The 17,915-nt window shown below is 42.2% G+C and overlaps 1 protein-coding gene across 3 annotated transcripts in view; it reads right to left on the reverse strand.

Moving 5' to 3' along the window:
- The window catches only part of DLGAP1 (DLG associated protein 1), a 265,714-nt gene that overhangs the window by 95,102 nt on the left and 152,697 nt on the right, over window positions 1–17,915 (reverse strand). For 2 of the 3 annotated variants that reach the window (XM_072851299.1, XM_072851301.1), the window contains 2 exons: window positions 3,860–4,037; window positions 1,170–1,410 (listed from right to left, as the gene is read on the reverse strand). In XM_072851299.1, coding sequence (XP_072707400.1) covers window positions 1,170–1,410; window positions 3,860–4,037 — 419 coding nt within the window. Of the gene's footprint in view, window positions 1–1,165; window positions 1,411–3,859; window positions 4,038–17,915 lie in introns of all 3 variants that reach the window. The other variant, XM_072851300.1, reaches the window with a different exon arrangement.

The following is a 17,915-nucleotide window of genomic DNA, read 5'->3' on the forward strand; positions in this document are numbered from 1 at the left end:
CTGCCAATGTATTTCCAACAGTACTTAAACTTGTTACTTTCAGAAAAATAATGAATTAAGCCGAACATTTTTGGTAAAAGGACTGAAAGTGTTCTTTGACGACATAAACCAATTGACAAGCAGCTTTAAAAAAGACTGGAGTGAGAGATAAGGAACTTACAAGGTATAAACAACTGCACCTGTGAGATAACACACAAATAGGCAAAAGTTTAAAGGACTGAAAACAGAAATTAAAGAACCGGGAAAAGAGATAGTAGGTACAGTGAAATACTTATAATAGTCAATATTAGTGATGAATATGAATAGTAAATGAAGCTTGTGTAAAGCAGTGGAATGGATGCGGAGAAGTAAAAAGAAAGAAGGCCTCTCTCATCCTCCCACAGGGAAGAGCACACACACATAACGGTTCCTGAATGAGAGAGGCAGATTTGGATTTTGGTTTCTGACTTGCTTTTTCTTCCTGTTAAGCACTAATTTTGGTGACAGAATCTGGAATTCATCACGGTTATTTCCAAAAGAAAAGCCACTTCAAACATTAAAAGGAAGGTTTGTAAATCTCACATTTAGACCGAAAACTCTCTCTCTTGCAAGGCTTGAATAGTTTGAACTGCGGAAGGAATAACAGCAGGATGTGAATATGCATGTTTTGACTTGCAGACCTCTTCTTCCCTGCTTCATTCCCACCTCTGAGATATGGCCTAGAGAGCTGTAACAGTCTCTCTGAGCCATTAAACAACACATCTAATAACTTGTAACTTTTAGAAAAGACAAAGATCACCTCATTTTTGTAGAAAAACTCAGCAGAGGGACCGTCCTCTGCTGGTAAGAGCCAGCAGAGCTGCTAACCCAGAGCCTTCTTGTTCAGCCTTGCCAAATTGTGATTGCTCTTTTGGGAAGGAGAACGAGAGGAGAGATGACCTTGAACTTCTCTTCTATGTGCTTTTAGCCCAGAATAAATTAGCTTGGACATAGGAGGCACCACAACTGCATCAGCCTTGATCCGTGCATAGTTTTAGGCTGATTAGTCTGTCCAGCTCCCTGGTGAAACACAGATTCTCTTATGGGCTTGGTGTCTGACAGCGAAGAGCTCACTGTTGATCTGATGGCACTGCACAGAAAGGTACCTTCCCTTTCCGCCACCCCTCTGGATTTCCCTTTTTGTTACTCACCAGTACTGCTCTGGATGGTCCTCACCGTGGTGGTTGTACGTGGGGGAGATGAGGACCGCAGCGATATGCACTCATCGTCCTGGGAGCAGCCCTTCTCGATGGCTCTGACGTAGCTGTGGCTCCTCATGCGGAAGCAGCCTGGCATGGGCAGATCCAGTGCCTCCACTGCCTGAGACTCGAGTTCACTGAACACCGACTCACAGACGGATTCGAACTGACCATTCACCTCCATCTCACTCACCTGCAGGCAAAGACCAGGCAGGTTGAGTACATCCCATACACCAGCCTACCCGGTACAAACACTCACAAGCTACAATGGCCAACATCTGTTAGAAGATCCCTTCACACATGAAGAACAGGTGAATGGCACATAAACACGTCCCATTTTACAAAACAACAATTGTTAGGGGGAAAAAAATATTGTACAAAAAGGAGAGACAGAGGCTTTGGGCAGAGATTCAGCAGAGTTTAGGTTCTTGGTTCCTGCTGAGACTGGTGGGAAGCTAGGAGTCCTCATAGCAGCATCTGGTTTATCTCGCCCTGGGCCCACAGCAGAGGTTGAATCTCTGGCCATTATGACCATTACATTGAAAACCAAAAATCACTCTTTGGGGAGGTGAGAAAAAAAAAAGGGTCAGCTTAACCCCAGTACATAATGCAACCCACAGGCAATCACTGTGATAAACCTGAGGGGTTGGGAAGCTCCAGGGTAGAAGTTGGGAAGGGGAGGCTGATAAGGGAACCAGCTTTGTTGCAGGGAAAAAATGTTTGTATAACTACATCTCTAGGTTGATTCCTTGGGTTGAGGGTAAGAGATGCAAGGGAATCTCTCTTTTAGACCCTTTGTGGAGCAGACACGAGGTGGTGACAAAGACTTGCACTCATGCAGGTTAAAGACCATTCAAAAGCATGCAGGTCTTACAAACCTGGAAACCATTTACCTTGGCTTAATTAGTAATGGATGCTCATGTTTCTAAACTGAGAATAGAGCCCTGAGCTTGGCATTAAAGCACAGTAATTATCACTGTAGGAAATATGCACATGGAAACCATCACTTAAGGATTTTGTTAGTTTTCAAGCATCAAAAGGCCAAGATTGCAAGAGAAGATAAGACTGTGTTAGGGTGGGGTAAAAAAAAATTATAATTTTTTTTCCAGGATTAATTTTACGAAGGAAAACATTATGCCGCTTATTTGTACACATAAATGAAAAGGGAAATCTCAAAGAGTAGAACATATTTTTTCAAAGGGACACTGCTTAAAAGAGCATGGAAGAGTAGTGGATAGCACATCATAAACAACAATCCTATAATGGTACAGGATAATCCCCAATGGTACAGTATATCCCCAAATAAATATCTCTGAATTAATACTTTTTTTAAAAAAACCCCAACTTCTTCATATTGGCAAATAACACTCACTCTTTGGCAGACTGCTTTGTATAAGTGTTAGGGGTCCAGCTAAATAAGTAACCTAACCTAATGTTCATGTAATTGCCTCTGACACCTGAATTTCAGTGCTGTTTCCTCCTAGATACATCCTGACTGTCTTTCTAGAGCATCAGCCCATACCCTATGCAAAGTGCCACGCTATAAAATACACAGGTGAATACTGTGAGGTATTAGAATATAGAATACTGCAGAAATTCAAACTATAGCTCCATTCTGAACAGCACATATATTTGTTAGGGCCACAGCTGAAGTCCTGGCATCAATGATGTCACGCGCTTTTTTTGACATTGCAATGAGTTGGCATGCCAATAATAAAGGGCTAGTATTTGGCACCACAAATCCTACCCTGCTGCACTTCTGGACTAGTGTAAGAAAATTCTTTTATCCAAGTGATTTATCCAAATGATCCACTTAAGCAAAGAAGCCAAAAATCATACCAAGGAGCTACAGGGTTTAGCAGATGAACTACTGGCCCACTGCCCTGTGGAGTGCTGGCACTTTTGCATTTCTTTCAGATCTGTCCCTGACCAATTCAACTGTACAAGCATGCTGTATGCAAGGACAGGCTATTTTATGATGCTAAAACACATAAATGGAATGTGTCACAGCAGCCTTTTTTTTTTTTCTAGTTTAGAATGAGCATGAAGAGATCTTACAGAATTTCAGGGCAATAATACCTTTGCACTTAATATATATACTATGACATTTGTACTATATAGATGAAAAGTTCAGAAGTGCCTGGGGTTAAGAATGTATACAATAGTATAAATAAAGCTTTAAAAATTCTAATAAAATACTAATAAAATTGTGAACGAAAAATACTATGGACTTAATTTTCCTGTAGCATCTCACTCAGCATGTGAACATGGTTTTTTTTTGGAGGCATTCCAAAAAATTTGATTTCAGGTACTAAGCACAAGATCCTTAAGAGAACCCTGTTTAAACACACTTTTGATGAGCAGCTGGTTCTGGAAAATAAAAATAAAAGATTAGACTGCTCCTTCAAATGAATTGCATGTTGTGCCACTCATCCATTTGCAAAGGGCAGGTTATGGCATTATCAAATGTTACCCTCTCAAAAACAAGATTGTGTGAAAACATTTCTGTTTTCTTAAAAAACGTTTTGAAAATACAGGGCATGCAACAGCCTGATTCCACTTAAAGCAAAATCAAGTTTCTTCTATTGCAAGGGCTCAGCCGGTGTCCACCCTCCGGGCCGCCGCAGGTGTGGGTCACCCACCTGACTGATGGTGCTCATGGCTCTCATGTAGCTCTCATTGCGGGAGCGGAACTTGGGGGACGTCAGCAGTCCCGCAGGGTCCAGGCTGTCCAGGCTCCTGTTGATGGAGACTTCGCTCACTGCCCTCAGGTAACTGTGGCTCCGAATCTGAAGCTTTGGCGAGTGTTCACTGGATATCCTGGGAGGTTTGCGAAGAAAGAACAAAAGAAAAAAAAAGAAAACAGATATTTCACCAAATCTAAATGACCTCACCAGGAGTGGGGTAAAGAAAGGAGAGGCCCAATAGTAAGATTGGCTGCATGATTCTAAACGCATCAGCTGAACACCCACTTCTTGAAATGCAGTTTGTAGGAACCATAGGGGCTCTATTCCTCTAAAGGGTTGTTCCTCTGTGAAAACCTGGTGCTGATCAGACCTGCTGGTGCTGTGACTCTGACACCCATGTACGTACCCGTGTAACGGGACTGCTTCTCACGGAGCTTTCAAGGGTGTGTGGGCAAATAGGGTAGGCAGATCATACACAACATGCAAATACATTCATAGTACATCTTAACCTGGGAAATCATTCCAAGAACTTGGGGCACCTGGTAAGGTTTGATGTGCTTTAAAGTTTATTTTATTCCTGGCTTAAGCTGGAAGTTGAGAAAATGTAGGCCAGGAAAGTAGCTTTACATGAATGGATGTCAAATTAGAAGTTTAAAAACCACAGCTGTATTTCTGAAGTGGTAACATTTCCCCCAATACCAGTGACAGATGAGATGCACAAGTAGTCAGAAACAAACAAAAAACACCCAATAGATAACGTGCACAAACTGCAGTACTTCTGCCATATGTGCTTAGAGACAACTAGCAAAGGTTATAATGTGTAGCTACAATCCACCTGCGAGATGTTTTATCTTCTGAAAATGCTGGCTAAGTGCTGTTTTTGCAATCTGAGGCATCCTATAAAGATGTGAGTCACAAAAAGTGATCCATGTCATGCCTCTTATGCAATACAACTCATTTCGGGGATATTTCTTTTTAAACAATTAATTAATGGATAAAGTCTTGAAAGGGCGATTCTTCAAAATTTTTATTGGAATATCTTTAATATTCTCCAAGTATTACGAAGTAAACAAATTAAAATATTAACTACATTTTCCATTTTTAAATGTAAATCTCTCATGGATATTTGCAGGTATATGAATGCAAAATCTGTAACCTAATTACAGGCTTAATCTTGGTCCTCTAGTCTTTAGAAATACATGCACAGCTGACCTGAAAGAAGAGAATCCATTTTATGTCTAATTCCTCAATCATTTGCAGATATTTTGTATTCAAGTAGCTAACGATGGTAATTAGTATGAGCAATTTCCCAGTGGCATGCACAATTCTGGTAATTGTCAACGTATTTTAGGAGGACAATTCCATTGTGTAATCGCACACCTAAGTAGTTCAGAAACTGGGTCTCTTTCTGAATGGTACAATACTGTAATGAAATCTAGGTCATCTCTACAACACCGTATTCTCTGGCGGCTAATTACCTGACTAATAAAAATAGGTAAACTTATGCTAATTATTCAATATTCCTGTCACAAGATGAAGATAAAGCCTTTGCTTGCCATTTTCACTGTGCATATGGTGCAATACTCACAGCAGCCATATTCATACACTTTGACTCCTTATGCCATTCGATTCCACATGACAAAAGTAGAAAGCGTTTTAGACATCATAATTAGTGGTGTTCCAAACTCAAAAAAAGGAAGAGAAAATGATGAAAAAGTACCTGTTACGAGTGGTTAGCTACAACATTTTGATAACTAACACTAACCATGGGACTCTTGGAAAAAAATTCTTGTCTGTTATTTGATAAAAAAATAAAGAAATAAAATTTAAAAAAAGATAAAATAGAATGAATCATTCAACAGACAATTTTTCAGATGCCTGCGAGCTACTTCACCACCCTGCAGATCTGTAAACTGATGAGCATTGCTTGAAATGCATTTCTTAAATTAATTCAAAATGTATTTTATGAATATGTTGTGAACAGTTTGTTGCCAATATGTGACATGCAAAATTCAAATATGCTTGATTAGCTGCCAGTTAGTCAAATACGTCACCTGGGGCTGTCACTGTTCGCTGATTAGCTGAGCTCACAAGAAGACTGCAGCACATCACCAAATTCAGCCCACAGGTGTTGCCAGACAGAAATGTGCAAGTGCTGAGGCAGGTGCCCTTTAAAGGTTGGAACCAATATGGCAAGATGCAGGTACCCATAGCAGCAAGATTTTGCTGTAGCAGCCAGATCAGATGAGATGCTCTAAGTGTCATGGAAAGCCATCACAAAAGGTATAGAAATTAATTTTCTGTATGCATTAGTGTTGCGTAACAACGTTTTCCCAACTTGGCTCGAAACAAGGGCATCCATCCATGAGAGTAAGTGTTTCCCTGTTGTTTCAGAGATGGGTGGTCAGCACAGCTGCCTTCTTTTGCTGACTAGTTTTGTTCCTGACTATAAAACTGGCCAGTCTGGCACATATCTAGAACCATATTTTACAGGTGGCTACTTATCTTAGCCTGCACATACCTCCCACCTGTTGTACAAAACAGACTAGGATATTGGCAGCCGTTGAAGGAGGTGCCTCCTTACTTACTGATCACTACAATCACTGTTTCACTAGATGTAGTGATGGGGAGAAAAAAAAAAGAAAAAGGATTTAAAGCATAGACAAAGAAACATCTGAAGGTTTGCATTTATAATGATTACTACTGCTTTTATAGCTGTGTAATAAATCGTCACTATGTTCTACAGTACACTTTAATGAACAGCTGAAATGCCACTGGAAATTTTAAAAACATTCCATTTAGGAATAAATCTGCCTATGTATGACAGGGGAAGATCTGAATGTCTAATTTATTTTCTCAGAGTTACTATTACCAGTAACCTGTAAATGAAAATATTATTTTCTTCCTTAAGAGTTCAACTCCATCTTCTATTTATCTTGCATTACCTAAACTTCTGTTTGTACCATCATAATTTCCACAACTAAGTATGACAGACAAGGGACTGAGACTTTGGGACAGCTCTTTGGCCAATACAAAATGGTCTGTTAGCTCCACTCACTGCATTGGATATATTAATTGGCAGAAGGAGGATGTGAATTATTAAAGACCTTGAACAAGCTCCTCAAGCATGCTGCATCATTTCTGTTGTGCAGTGCCTGCTGGTGTGACATGGGACAAGTGCTGAAGGGTAGCCCTGAACTCAGCGCCAGAGACCTTTCAGAGGGGCTTATACACAGCTCATCCTTACTTCTAAGGTAAAAGAGAGATTTTGCCTGTGAGGCTTCTAGTCCCTTGTGGATACACGATGTGATGATGTTGGTTGAAGCAGCATTCAGGGAGCTTGCAGTGGGCATGGGGAGCCAGGCATGCTTTGGGGCTGGGCTGTCCCCTAAGGCAACATGCTGTGTTCACAGGTGGCAGGTCCCCAAACCGGCTGCACCATCCTTTTTTCCCCTTGCCCCAGACCTCACCCCAAAGGATGGGAGCACAGCCACAATGGCAAGACACCGATAGTGCATGGGGCGGGAGGAGCAGCACTGCTAGACATGCTTCCCAAGAACCACAGCAAGAGATACCAGGAGAAGATGAGGGCTTTGGGTTTCTGCCACTCTGCCGGCTGCTGTTGGTGGGTGTCCCAAGGGGATTGACCAGAAAAGGAGCCAGCCCTGTGCTGAGGTGTGAGGAAATGGAGTCTGCTGAGTCCCGGTGGAGAAACAAAGGCTCCCCTGGGTAAAGGAAGGCAAGTGTCTCAGGGAAGATTGAGGTACCCTGCCTGTGAAGGCAAAATGCTACTGAAAGCCCGTGAGGGGCTCTGAGAGGCAGGAGAGTGTTCATTTAAGCTGAAAACATGTTTTAGTGAAGGACCTAAACCAGAAGATCATGTAGGTGTGTAAATGAACTCTTTAAGCTACCTTTGCATACCGCCCTTTGGTTTCTGCTCTGCACATTTCAGACATACTGAGGCTGATTCTCCTGTTTTCATTGAAATATAGAAATGAAAAGATTTAAAATGCATACACCTAATCACCACTACCACTGTTGCAACATGCATGTTAATAAATACTTTTAACCAGCTCTTACAGATGTGTTTGTATTTACGCAGTCTTAATTCAGATGGAAACATGTTTTGGTCCCTAATTTGCTTAACTGACTATCTGCAGAGTAAGGAGTTGGTCAGTGTAGGTAAGCATGGGAGGAGCTAGGCTTAGCTGATTTGCTCTGGTTTGTACAGGGAAGTCTGAGACAGAGGAAGGAAATAGTTTTAGCCTAATGCCAGGCTCAGATGATGGTCCAGGATGAATGACGGGCGAAGGAAAGCAATACACTGTCTTTACATACTGCCTTGTCATTTCTGACTTGTATATGCTGGCCATAATTTAGTTCACTCAAATATATTAAAGGGTTTGAAACACAGTGTTAGCAGATTAAAAGTGAAATAGCTTTGAATATATTCCTGGAAGAGTTTCTTTTCCTTCAAAATGCCTTTCAAATGCCAAAGATAAGGTAGACAACAGGGATTTACAAGAACAGGCAAGTTTAGTTTCAAATATTTCCTTTTAATTTAGGAAAGCACAATGCACTCTGTTGTATATGTGCTCTTTATGAAAAACACTTTCATTTATTACATTTCATTTCTGAATGAAAAAAAGGAGAGACAAGACTGACGATAGCTGCTTTCTTTCCCCTTTAGGCCAGACACAATATAAAAAAGCATTACAATGAAAAATAGTCCTAAGACTGTATTGTCTTCTGCAAGTTCAGCATTCAGATTCATAGCACAAAGCGCAGTGTTGTGCCAGACGGGTACTATGCTATGCCAACAGAAGATGACAAAGCAGAATAAAGTGAAAGACCAGAAACATGTCCTGAATACTTCTGTAAGCCAGCAGAGGAGTGTGCTAAACTTTGCCTTCAAACAAACAGAAAGCCCCCAACAACACACCACACATAACCCCAAACCAAGAAAAAATAAACCTCAAAACCACCACTGTTGCTAAATATCCCAGCTCTCCTTTTTGTAGCCTACAACGGACAGCTTAGTTCCCTGGGGCTTAATTATCCTAGGCTGAATGCCCCACCTCCAGTGTGGCTGGTGGGCACATCCAACGCACATTTCTGTGCTTAATTTATTTGCATTTTAGTGTTGCTAGAAGGTAGAATAATCCAGTGCAGTCTGACACAAGACAAACACTGAAGGACATCAGGGAGGAACATGTACAGAACAAAGTCATTCAAGTGCATCTGTCTGATCCCGGTCATGGTACGGGTCACCAGGCTGGGGTAATTTGATCACGTTGGCACCTATGTTCTGCTGCATTTTCAATGCAGCGAACACAAATCTGTCATGCTACCGACAGAGACAAGGGCAGCACATCAACAGTTTTGAGCATTCTTCCCCCTCACCAGGGATTTTTCCAGGTTTTGAAGATGTCCTTTTCTGTTTTTGTTTATAATCAAGTGAACCTCCTCATGGGGATTTCCTACCTTGAAGCTAGAAAAAAATAATAAAAACCTCTCTTCAAGTCCTTAGTGAGTTGCTAAAGAGCCAAGTGTGAGAAAGAAAAATCTAAAACTTGGAGACAGCCAGAAAAAGCTCATCTGCTGAAGAGCAATTCAATGTTATCAGCACAAAATTGGCACCTGCTTCCTCTTGCGTTATAAAAGATTCAACTGATCAGACTACAAATCATCCTCACTGCATGGACCAGCCAACACATACCACAAAGCTGTGTGGGACATGCCAGTGTCACAGGGTTTGTCACAGCGTGAGAAAAGGCAGAAATTGCAGTACAGTGTATTTGTCTCTCTGCCTGATTTTACAGATTCTGGTAGGGCTGCAGGAGGAAAGCACTTCTAGAGGAAAGCACTCAAAAAAAAAAAAAAAATCCAGAAGTTCACACAGTTTGGTGTCACGTAGCTCTCCAACATGTCTATCTCCAGCTGTTGTGGGTTTTTTCAGTAAGCACATGGTGTCCTGCCAGAGAGCTCCTGTTTGTTTGATAGAGGGCAGCAGGAACTGGATCAACATTTTTTAGTAGCAAATGCTTCTAAAAAGCCCAGTCCCTTTTAAAACTCTTCACGTCTGGCTATGCCAGCTTCAGAATCAGCCATGAAACCACTTCTTTGTGATTTTATTACAATCCTGCTTCCCTCTCAAAGAACACGGAATCATTGGGTTGTTTTATTTCTTTTTGGGATGTGGGGGTGCTGAGGTTGTATGACCATGTTTCAAGAGCATCTTTAGCCCTTAATAAGTGTTAAAATGTTAGCAAACAAAGCTCACTACTGCATAAAAATTCACATACACATCAAAACAAAGCTTCCCCCTTATTTCAAAGATCCTCTCAGGTGCTGTGTACAATCAAAAAAAATAGGCTAATGAATTGAAGGAACCTTTCCCTTGCCATTGATGTGCTGTATCTTCTCCCTGCTTTCTAGACAGCACAGAAGCCATAATGCCATATGCAGTTGAGTTGGTAAGAGAAGCAGATGGAAGATGATGCAGACAGACATTATACAATTCTCTTTAATCAGAAATCTGGTCTACATGCGGTGCTGATTCCCATGTGGGGGTGTTTGTGGGGGGAATAGTTGTGAGCTCTCTTCTGTTCCACCCTGGAGAGTGAAAAGAGATGCTGAAGCGTAGAAACAGTTCAACCCAGATGAACCAGTTCAACCCAGTGATGCCAGGGTAAGCCATTTCTGTACAACAACACACAATTTTTGTTTTGCATCCTCTCTTGTCACACATAGCAGGGTAAGATATAACATCGTCAAGAGCGCCCAGCTTGAGAAGACTAGCTTTCCTCTCAGAAGACCCTCTGAGGAAAGCTGTGGGCCTTCATGTCCCTGATTGCCAATCTTACTGAGTACATGCTTAAAAGGGTTTTTGGAGATTCTTGCTTGAGGAAAAGATGTCTGAACCTAGACCAAATGTGTGACACAAGGCTCTTGCCTTTTTCAGCACGAGTCTCCTTTGGGCTGGCACTAATAATCCCTGGAACAAGTGCTGCTGGAAAAGCTCTTGCCTTGTATCAGGTAAGAACGAATGAAGAACGAACACTGCCGGAGGCCCTGAGCAGGTCAGCCATGCCTGCAGCCCTGCCTGGAGGCCTTTGGCCCATGTTGGGGTGAGGATGAACCCTTTGGTGCCCTCCCTATTAAAGCCCTCCACCACTGCTTTGATGAACTCTCTCTTTGCTGGCACAAAAGTCAAACCCTCCTTCCTGCAGAAGGCTCCTTCAGCTCCCTTGGCGAGGCCAGGCTCACTCACCTGATCCCACATCACGTTACGTTCTTGGTTACTTCAGTGGTTAGCGACCTGCTAAAGCACTTAGACACACACAAGTCTATGGGGCTGGATGGGATCCACCCAAGGGTACTGAGGGAGCTTGCAGAAGTGCTCACCAAGCCACTTTCCATCCTTTATCAGCAGTCCTGGCTAACCGAGGAGGTCCCAGTTGACTGGAGATTAACAAATGTGATGCCCATCTACAAGAAGGGCTGGAAGGAGGATCTGGGGAACTACAAGCCTGTCAGTCTGACCTCAGTGCTGGGGAAGGTTATGGAGCAGATCATCTTGAGTGCCATCACATGGCACGTACAGGACAACCAGGTGATCAGGCCCAGCCAGCATGGGTTTATGAAGGGCAGGTCCTGCTTGACCAACCTGATCTCCTACGATAAGGTGACCCGCCTAGTGGATGAGGGAAAGGCTGTGGATGTTGTCTGCCTAGACTTTAGTAAAGCCTTTGACACCATTTCCCACAGCATTCTCCTGGAGAAACTGGCTGCTCATGGCTTGGATGGGCGTACTCTTCGCTGGGTGAAAAACTGGCTGGATGGCCGGGCCCAAAGAGTGGTGGTGAATGGAGTTAAATCCAGTTGGTGGCCAGTCACAAGTGGTGTTCCCCAGGGCTCTGTGTTGGGGCCAGTTCTGTTTAATATCTTTATCAATGATCTGGACAAGGATCGAGTGCATCCTCAGTAAGTTTGCAGACAACGCCAAGTTGGGTGGGAGAGTTGATCTGCTTGAGGGTAGGAAGGCTCTACAGAGGGATCTGGACAGGCTGGATCGATGGGCCGAGGCCAATTGTATGAGGTTCAATAAGGCCAAGTGCTAGGTCCTGCACTTGGGTCACAGCAACCCCATGCAATGCTACAGGCTTGGGGAAGAGTGGCTGGAAAGCTGCCCAGCAGAAAAGGACCCGGGGGTGTTGGCCGACAGCCAGCTGAATATGAGCCAGCAGTGTGCCCAGGTGGCCAAGAAGGCCAATAGCATCCTGGCTTGTATCAGGAATAGTGTGGCCAGCAGGACTAGGGAAGTGATTGTCCCCCTGTACTTGGCACTGGTGAGGCCGCACCTCAAATACGGTGTTCAGTTTTGGGCGCTTCACTACAAGAGAGATATTGAGGTGCTGGAGCGTGTCCAGAGAAGGGCAACGAAGCTGGTGAAGGGTCTAGAGCAGAAGTGTTATGAGGAGCGGGTGAGGGAACTGGGGTCGTTTAGCCTGGAGAAAAGGAGGCTGAGGGGAGACCTTATTGCTCTCTACAACTACCTGAAAGGAGGTTGTAGCGAGGTGGGTGTTGGTCTCTTTTCCCAAGTAACAAGCGGTAGGAGGAGAGGAAATGGTCTCCAGTTGTGCCAGGGGAGGTTTAGATTGGATATTAGGAAAAATTTCTTCACTGAAAGGGTTGTCAAACAGGCTGCCCAGGGAAGTGGTTGAGTCACCATCCCTGGAGGTATTTAAAAGATGTGTGGATGTGGTGCTTATGGACATGGCTTAGTGGTGGACTTGGCAGTGCTAGGTGGACAGTTGGACTTGATGATCTTAAAGGTCTTTTCCAAACTAAATAATTCTGTGCCACCTCTCCCCTCTAGTAAGACTCAAAAATCATCCACAGTCTGCTCAGATTAAACTCTTATTTTAGTAACTCAAGCATTTTGGTCTGCCAGCCAGCCACCTGAGAGTATGTGTTTGAGGGCAAGCCCTCCAAGAAGGAGGGAAGGAGATGCCTCCAGGTCCACTCAGGCACAGGTTTTGGCATCGGACATGGACCGCTTCACCCCTGCTTCTCTTATTGCTGCTGTTATCATAAGTGGGTCAAATCACACTGTCATTTTCCTCCTCTTGGGTGTCTGGTAACACACTCAAAACATCCTCTTGCACACCTGCATATCTACACTTCCTGACACATTAGTGGCGAGAACTGAAGTTTGAGTCTCAGTCTGTATTAAGCTTACTCCTACTCAGAATACTGTCAGACAGCTTTCTTTTTTTAACCTCAGGGTATCTGGGATCAAGATATTCCCCACTGCAGTCCTTGTGCTATTCTACAAAAATCAGTCTCCACAAGCTTGGACCTCACCTGCTTAATTTAATTTTCAGGTCTCCCCCATTCATACATTAAAATTTTGATTAATTCTGCCAGTGGGAAAAACCAAGAATTACAGCTCTCTGCCAAACCGCAGGAGGAAAGCAGTTACTTTTCAGGAATGTCACCCGGCCGTGTGCTGAGCTGGCTGCACAACCAGCCCTCCCTGCTTAGCACCACGATTTATGCAGGAGCTCTGGCTTGCTCCCGGGAGTGGGAGGATAGCGCTCCAGCTCAGCTAAAAGGCATCTTCTGGGCAGACTTCCCGTAACTGAAAGTCCTCCTGTGCTACTTTGAGATACAATATTGGGCAGTATTTATCTACAAATAATGTTTTCTAGTAAATACTAAAAAAGTATTTGCTGTTGAATGTCACTGCAGTGTTTATTTAAGAGCAATTTTTCCTGACAAATTGCAATGCATTTTCAGTGTTCAGTGTCCTCAGCTCCACATGGACCTGAAACCAGGTGATGGTCACCCACACACTTCATGGCCATGAGCCTGCAAGCCCTGCCACGTGCCTACTTCTGAGTCACCTAGTTCAGAAAGACATTTCCAAACATCTGGGCTAGATCTGTATAAACATCTCCCAGTGAGATTAGGAACGCATCTTAGTTTTGCAAGTCAACACCGTTACTCCAAAACCTTCACATAAATAAGCAGCCACCTGCATTTTCAAAAAATGCATTTTACATATGCAGCATTTTTCCACTTCCTATTCAGTCTTCTGCCATTTCAAAAGTTTCAGATACCTACTACAAAAAAAAAAAAAAGCAGATTCAACACCAGCTGTACAGATGTGCAACACAAACCAAACTATTGGAGAACTCTGAATAGCAAGTACATTTTAAAGCAATGAGGAGGGTAGGCTAGTAACTGTATAAGGGAGAAGAGAAAAATCCCAAGCTAAGGGCCTGAGCTCACCTTCTTACATATCTGAGTAACAGCACTACCTCCAAATGAATGTTTGAGAAAGCAAGATTCGATACAGGGCCAAGCATACTACGTGGCAAATACTTTGAGTATCTCACCTGCTGTGGGCACACATTATTTCTTGATAAACACCTGCAAAATGTTCACCTGGACTGTAATATGTGCTGGTGGTGACTGTGGATTTTCTCACCTCTTCTCTCTTGATGGGTTCATTTTGAAAGATCATACGTGTGCTCTTACTAAGTGGCTATTTCAGTATCCTCTATTTTAGCTGGTTTGTATTCGAAGAACACTAAGCACTTTAAAGTGCCTGAAGAGAAGACTGCTTTTTCTTCTTTTCTAAGCAAGTACTTGTAACTTACTACATTTTGTTTCTCTGCAGACACTGGGGAAGTGGTGACTTGAAATCCAAGCTACTACTGACAGCATAGGGGTTGAAAGAGGGGTGAGAAGACAGAGCAGTGACCTCCTGGATAACTCTTCAGCCAGTTTCTCGAGCTGTGTCTGGATAAGTATAGCTTGGAGCTCAGATATGACTTGCAGTGATCCCTTCCTGATAAAAAAAAAGCAAAGGTTTTGGGGGAAACTGTTCAAATAGAGTTAATCACTGACTAAGACAAAACCCTGCAACTTCTCCTGTCATACCAAAGAAGCTGGCAATACTAACTTTTCTTCTATAATTTTATTTAAAGTAATGTCAGGAATAGAAGTAAATGAAAAAATAATGGCGTGCAGTAGTGTTTCTGGCAAATTCTCTACTGATTCTCTGGGCAGCAGTCTCTGCTGCTCTGGGAGATTTTCCCTTTTATCACAGATATCTCGCAGCAAAAGTGACACCCCAGGAGGAGGGAGACTTTCCCTCCATGTAACTTTACCAGAGCTATTCCTCAGAAAAAAGAAGCTGATATCATTTTCCCTTCAGGTGCTTTTACATCAAAAAAAATCCCTCAAAAGACACCCAGATAATTAAAAAAAAAACAGCTGTCCATGTGTATTTTATAACTCTCTTTCCATTCCAGTCTTTCCAGTTTTGTTTTGCAGTGATTACAAAAAGACTTGTCTGCTGTACTGAGATACAACATGAAGTGATAGCCTGTTATTTCAGGTATGTGTGAAATATATTGTGGTCTGGGCAAGTTGGCTTGTCAATGGTTTTATAAATAGGGCCAAAGCACTGAATACCTCACGGTGGAAGTCTGCAGTTGATTTCCATTATGAAAACTTTTCCGATAAACAGAAGTTTGCTCAGAAGATGTAAAGTTATGCTTAGCACACATTTTTAGATCTTTTTTTCCTTTTTTTAAAAACAGATGCCTTCTGTGTTACAGGCTATCATTGGCCCAAACTTGTACAGAATGAATCCTGATAAAGCAGAATTAATTATATTTTGGAGTATGAGAGAACAAAGGAAAAAAATGTCTTGAGAAGCTGCATAATAGTGCCAAACCCAGCTGGGGACTGAAAGGGATTTTTTTTTTTTAAGTATTTAAAATAGGTATCTTTTAACCCCATGAAAAAGAAATGCCCTGAAACACTTATTTGGGTCTGGGACTAAAGGAATGGAGAACCCATTATCATGCCATTCATCATGCATTTAGTGTCAAGTGCAATGATTCAGATAGAGACAATGAGGATGTAAAAAATATTTCTGAAGAGTGGATGCTGTTCAGGGTTGAAGTTCTTCAAAGGAGTTTTGCACTTCATTTTAAAGGAAGAAAGCCTTTAACTCCTGAGAAAGTCAGCTGGTCTCTTGTCCTGTAATAGTAGGCATTATTAAGTATTTCCAAATATTAATTTGAATTTAGTTGTCATACTTAGAATTAAAATGTATGCTTTACTGAATTGGGACACTGCTCTTTTCCAAAGAAAAAGTAAAGCAAAAAAATTCAGCAAGTTCAGATGAAAAAGAGAAAAAGTTCCCAAACTTCTGTGTTTGCATAGGGAAAGGAATAAAGCTAGTTCCTTACAGAGGACTGATTAATAGTGTGTGGTCTATCCTGTATAAATCATAGGCCAACCAACCACCTGTGAATGAGTTAAGAAAAAACTCTCTCCTTTTCAAAACATAATGATAGGATACATGGTGAAGCTGAAGATGGTCTTCTGTCCTACTCAGAAGATGAAAATATCTGGATATCTATGTTTTTGTTTAAAACACCATAACAGAGAAAAAAAAGGAAAGATTAAAATTTTCTGATAAATAATTTCTACCTGGCATTTAAAACCATGAGCAATGGACTGTTGCTCATGGTTTCGGATTTCAGTGTTGACAGAAATTTGCTGTGTGACCTGGAGGAGAAGTCATATAAACTCTCAGGCTCAGCAAACAGGTATGTTAATACTTCCCTACAGCACCTCTCAGGTGGCTTTGTGATGCTGAATTAAAGTTAGCAAACATGACTGAGTTTCTTCGATGGAAGAGAATAACAGCACTGTATTTTTATTATATTACTGGAGGCAAAGGTGACAGAACGACTGAAATAATAAACTTCAGCCCCAGAGACAGATATTGTATATAAAGTGGAATAGCTGGTTAATAAAGAGTAAAGAGTGTTTGGTGTGATGGTCAAAAGCTACTTCAGAAGAAATGCATTTTTCAATTAAAACCATTATTGACTATGGATGGTGATTTACGATATCATCTCAAGTCAATGGTTTTACTGAGGTAAGACAGAACTCCTTGAAAAGATCTCCAGCCTAATAAAACTTCAGTGAGCTATGGAAAAGTTTAATGCCTAAAATGTCAATTGTAAGCAAAGGGTAATGAAACCTATATTACTTTCTCAAGCTTAACAACTCTTGGGGGAGGGGAGGTGGGGGCTGCAATTTTGCCCTGAAGTTACATAATTCAATTGAGTTGTATGAGTAAGTACCCTTTTCCTTAGATGACCTCTTCCTTAAATGGCTGTTGTACTTATAGCAGCTATTTTTACTGCTCAGATTTGTTGTCACCTTGATTAGGAAAACTGCAACATTGTGATAATATATTAATCCATTTCTTATTGTCAGGAGCAACAGGGCAGAGACCTGTGTGATGATGTTTGAACACCAGCATGTCTTGGCATGCAGGTGGGATGCACAGGGCCACCTTCGAAGGTCTGCTCAGCGTCCTGGGACTCTGGCTTCTCCTCTGATGTGCCAGGTAAGGGCCAATTTGTCAACCCACTGAATATTGTCCCTCTGACTAAGTAGATAGGGGTTGCTGTAGGCAAAATTAAGTGGAGCATTCCATCTCTGCAACACCTTTACATTTTCCTGAACTACCCATGAAGGGATGTGTTTGGTCTCTCTTAATGACATGAACATGCCTGAGCTGCCTACTGCCCCCGGATGCGTTGACACATCCAGGTAGATGGAGGAAGCACTAATATCCTGCGCACTGTCCAAACACAGTTCCCAGTATTGCACCATGACTAGAGAAACTAAGCTGCCTCAAATTCATCACTTTTTCAGTTTAGCATACATTAGAGATCAGCTGTGATAAATTACCTGGAATTGGTGTAATGTACCATGTGGAGCCACAGAAATGAAATAGAAGTGGGGTGACCTTCTTTACGTGACTGCTGCTGGGAATCATGTAACATAATGTACAGAAGGGACTGGAAAAGCTTGAGAACACTGTAGAGAGGTGGCCTTGAAAAATCGAAAGGCTGGTCACGTAATATATTCACGGACGTGTGCACAGAGGCTCCATGGATTACCA

The sequence above is a fragment of the Ciconia boyciana genome, chromosome 2 (assembly GCF_034638445.1).
Source record: "Ciconia boyciana chromosome 2, ASM3463844v1, whole genome shotgun sequence".
In the NCBI taxonomy this organism is placed as follows: Eukaryota; Metazoa; Chordata; class Aves; order Ciconiiformes; family Ciconiidae; genus Ciconia; species Ciconia boyciana.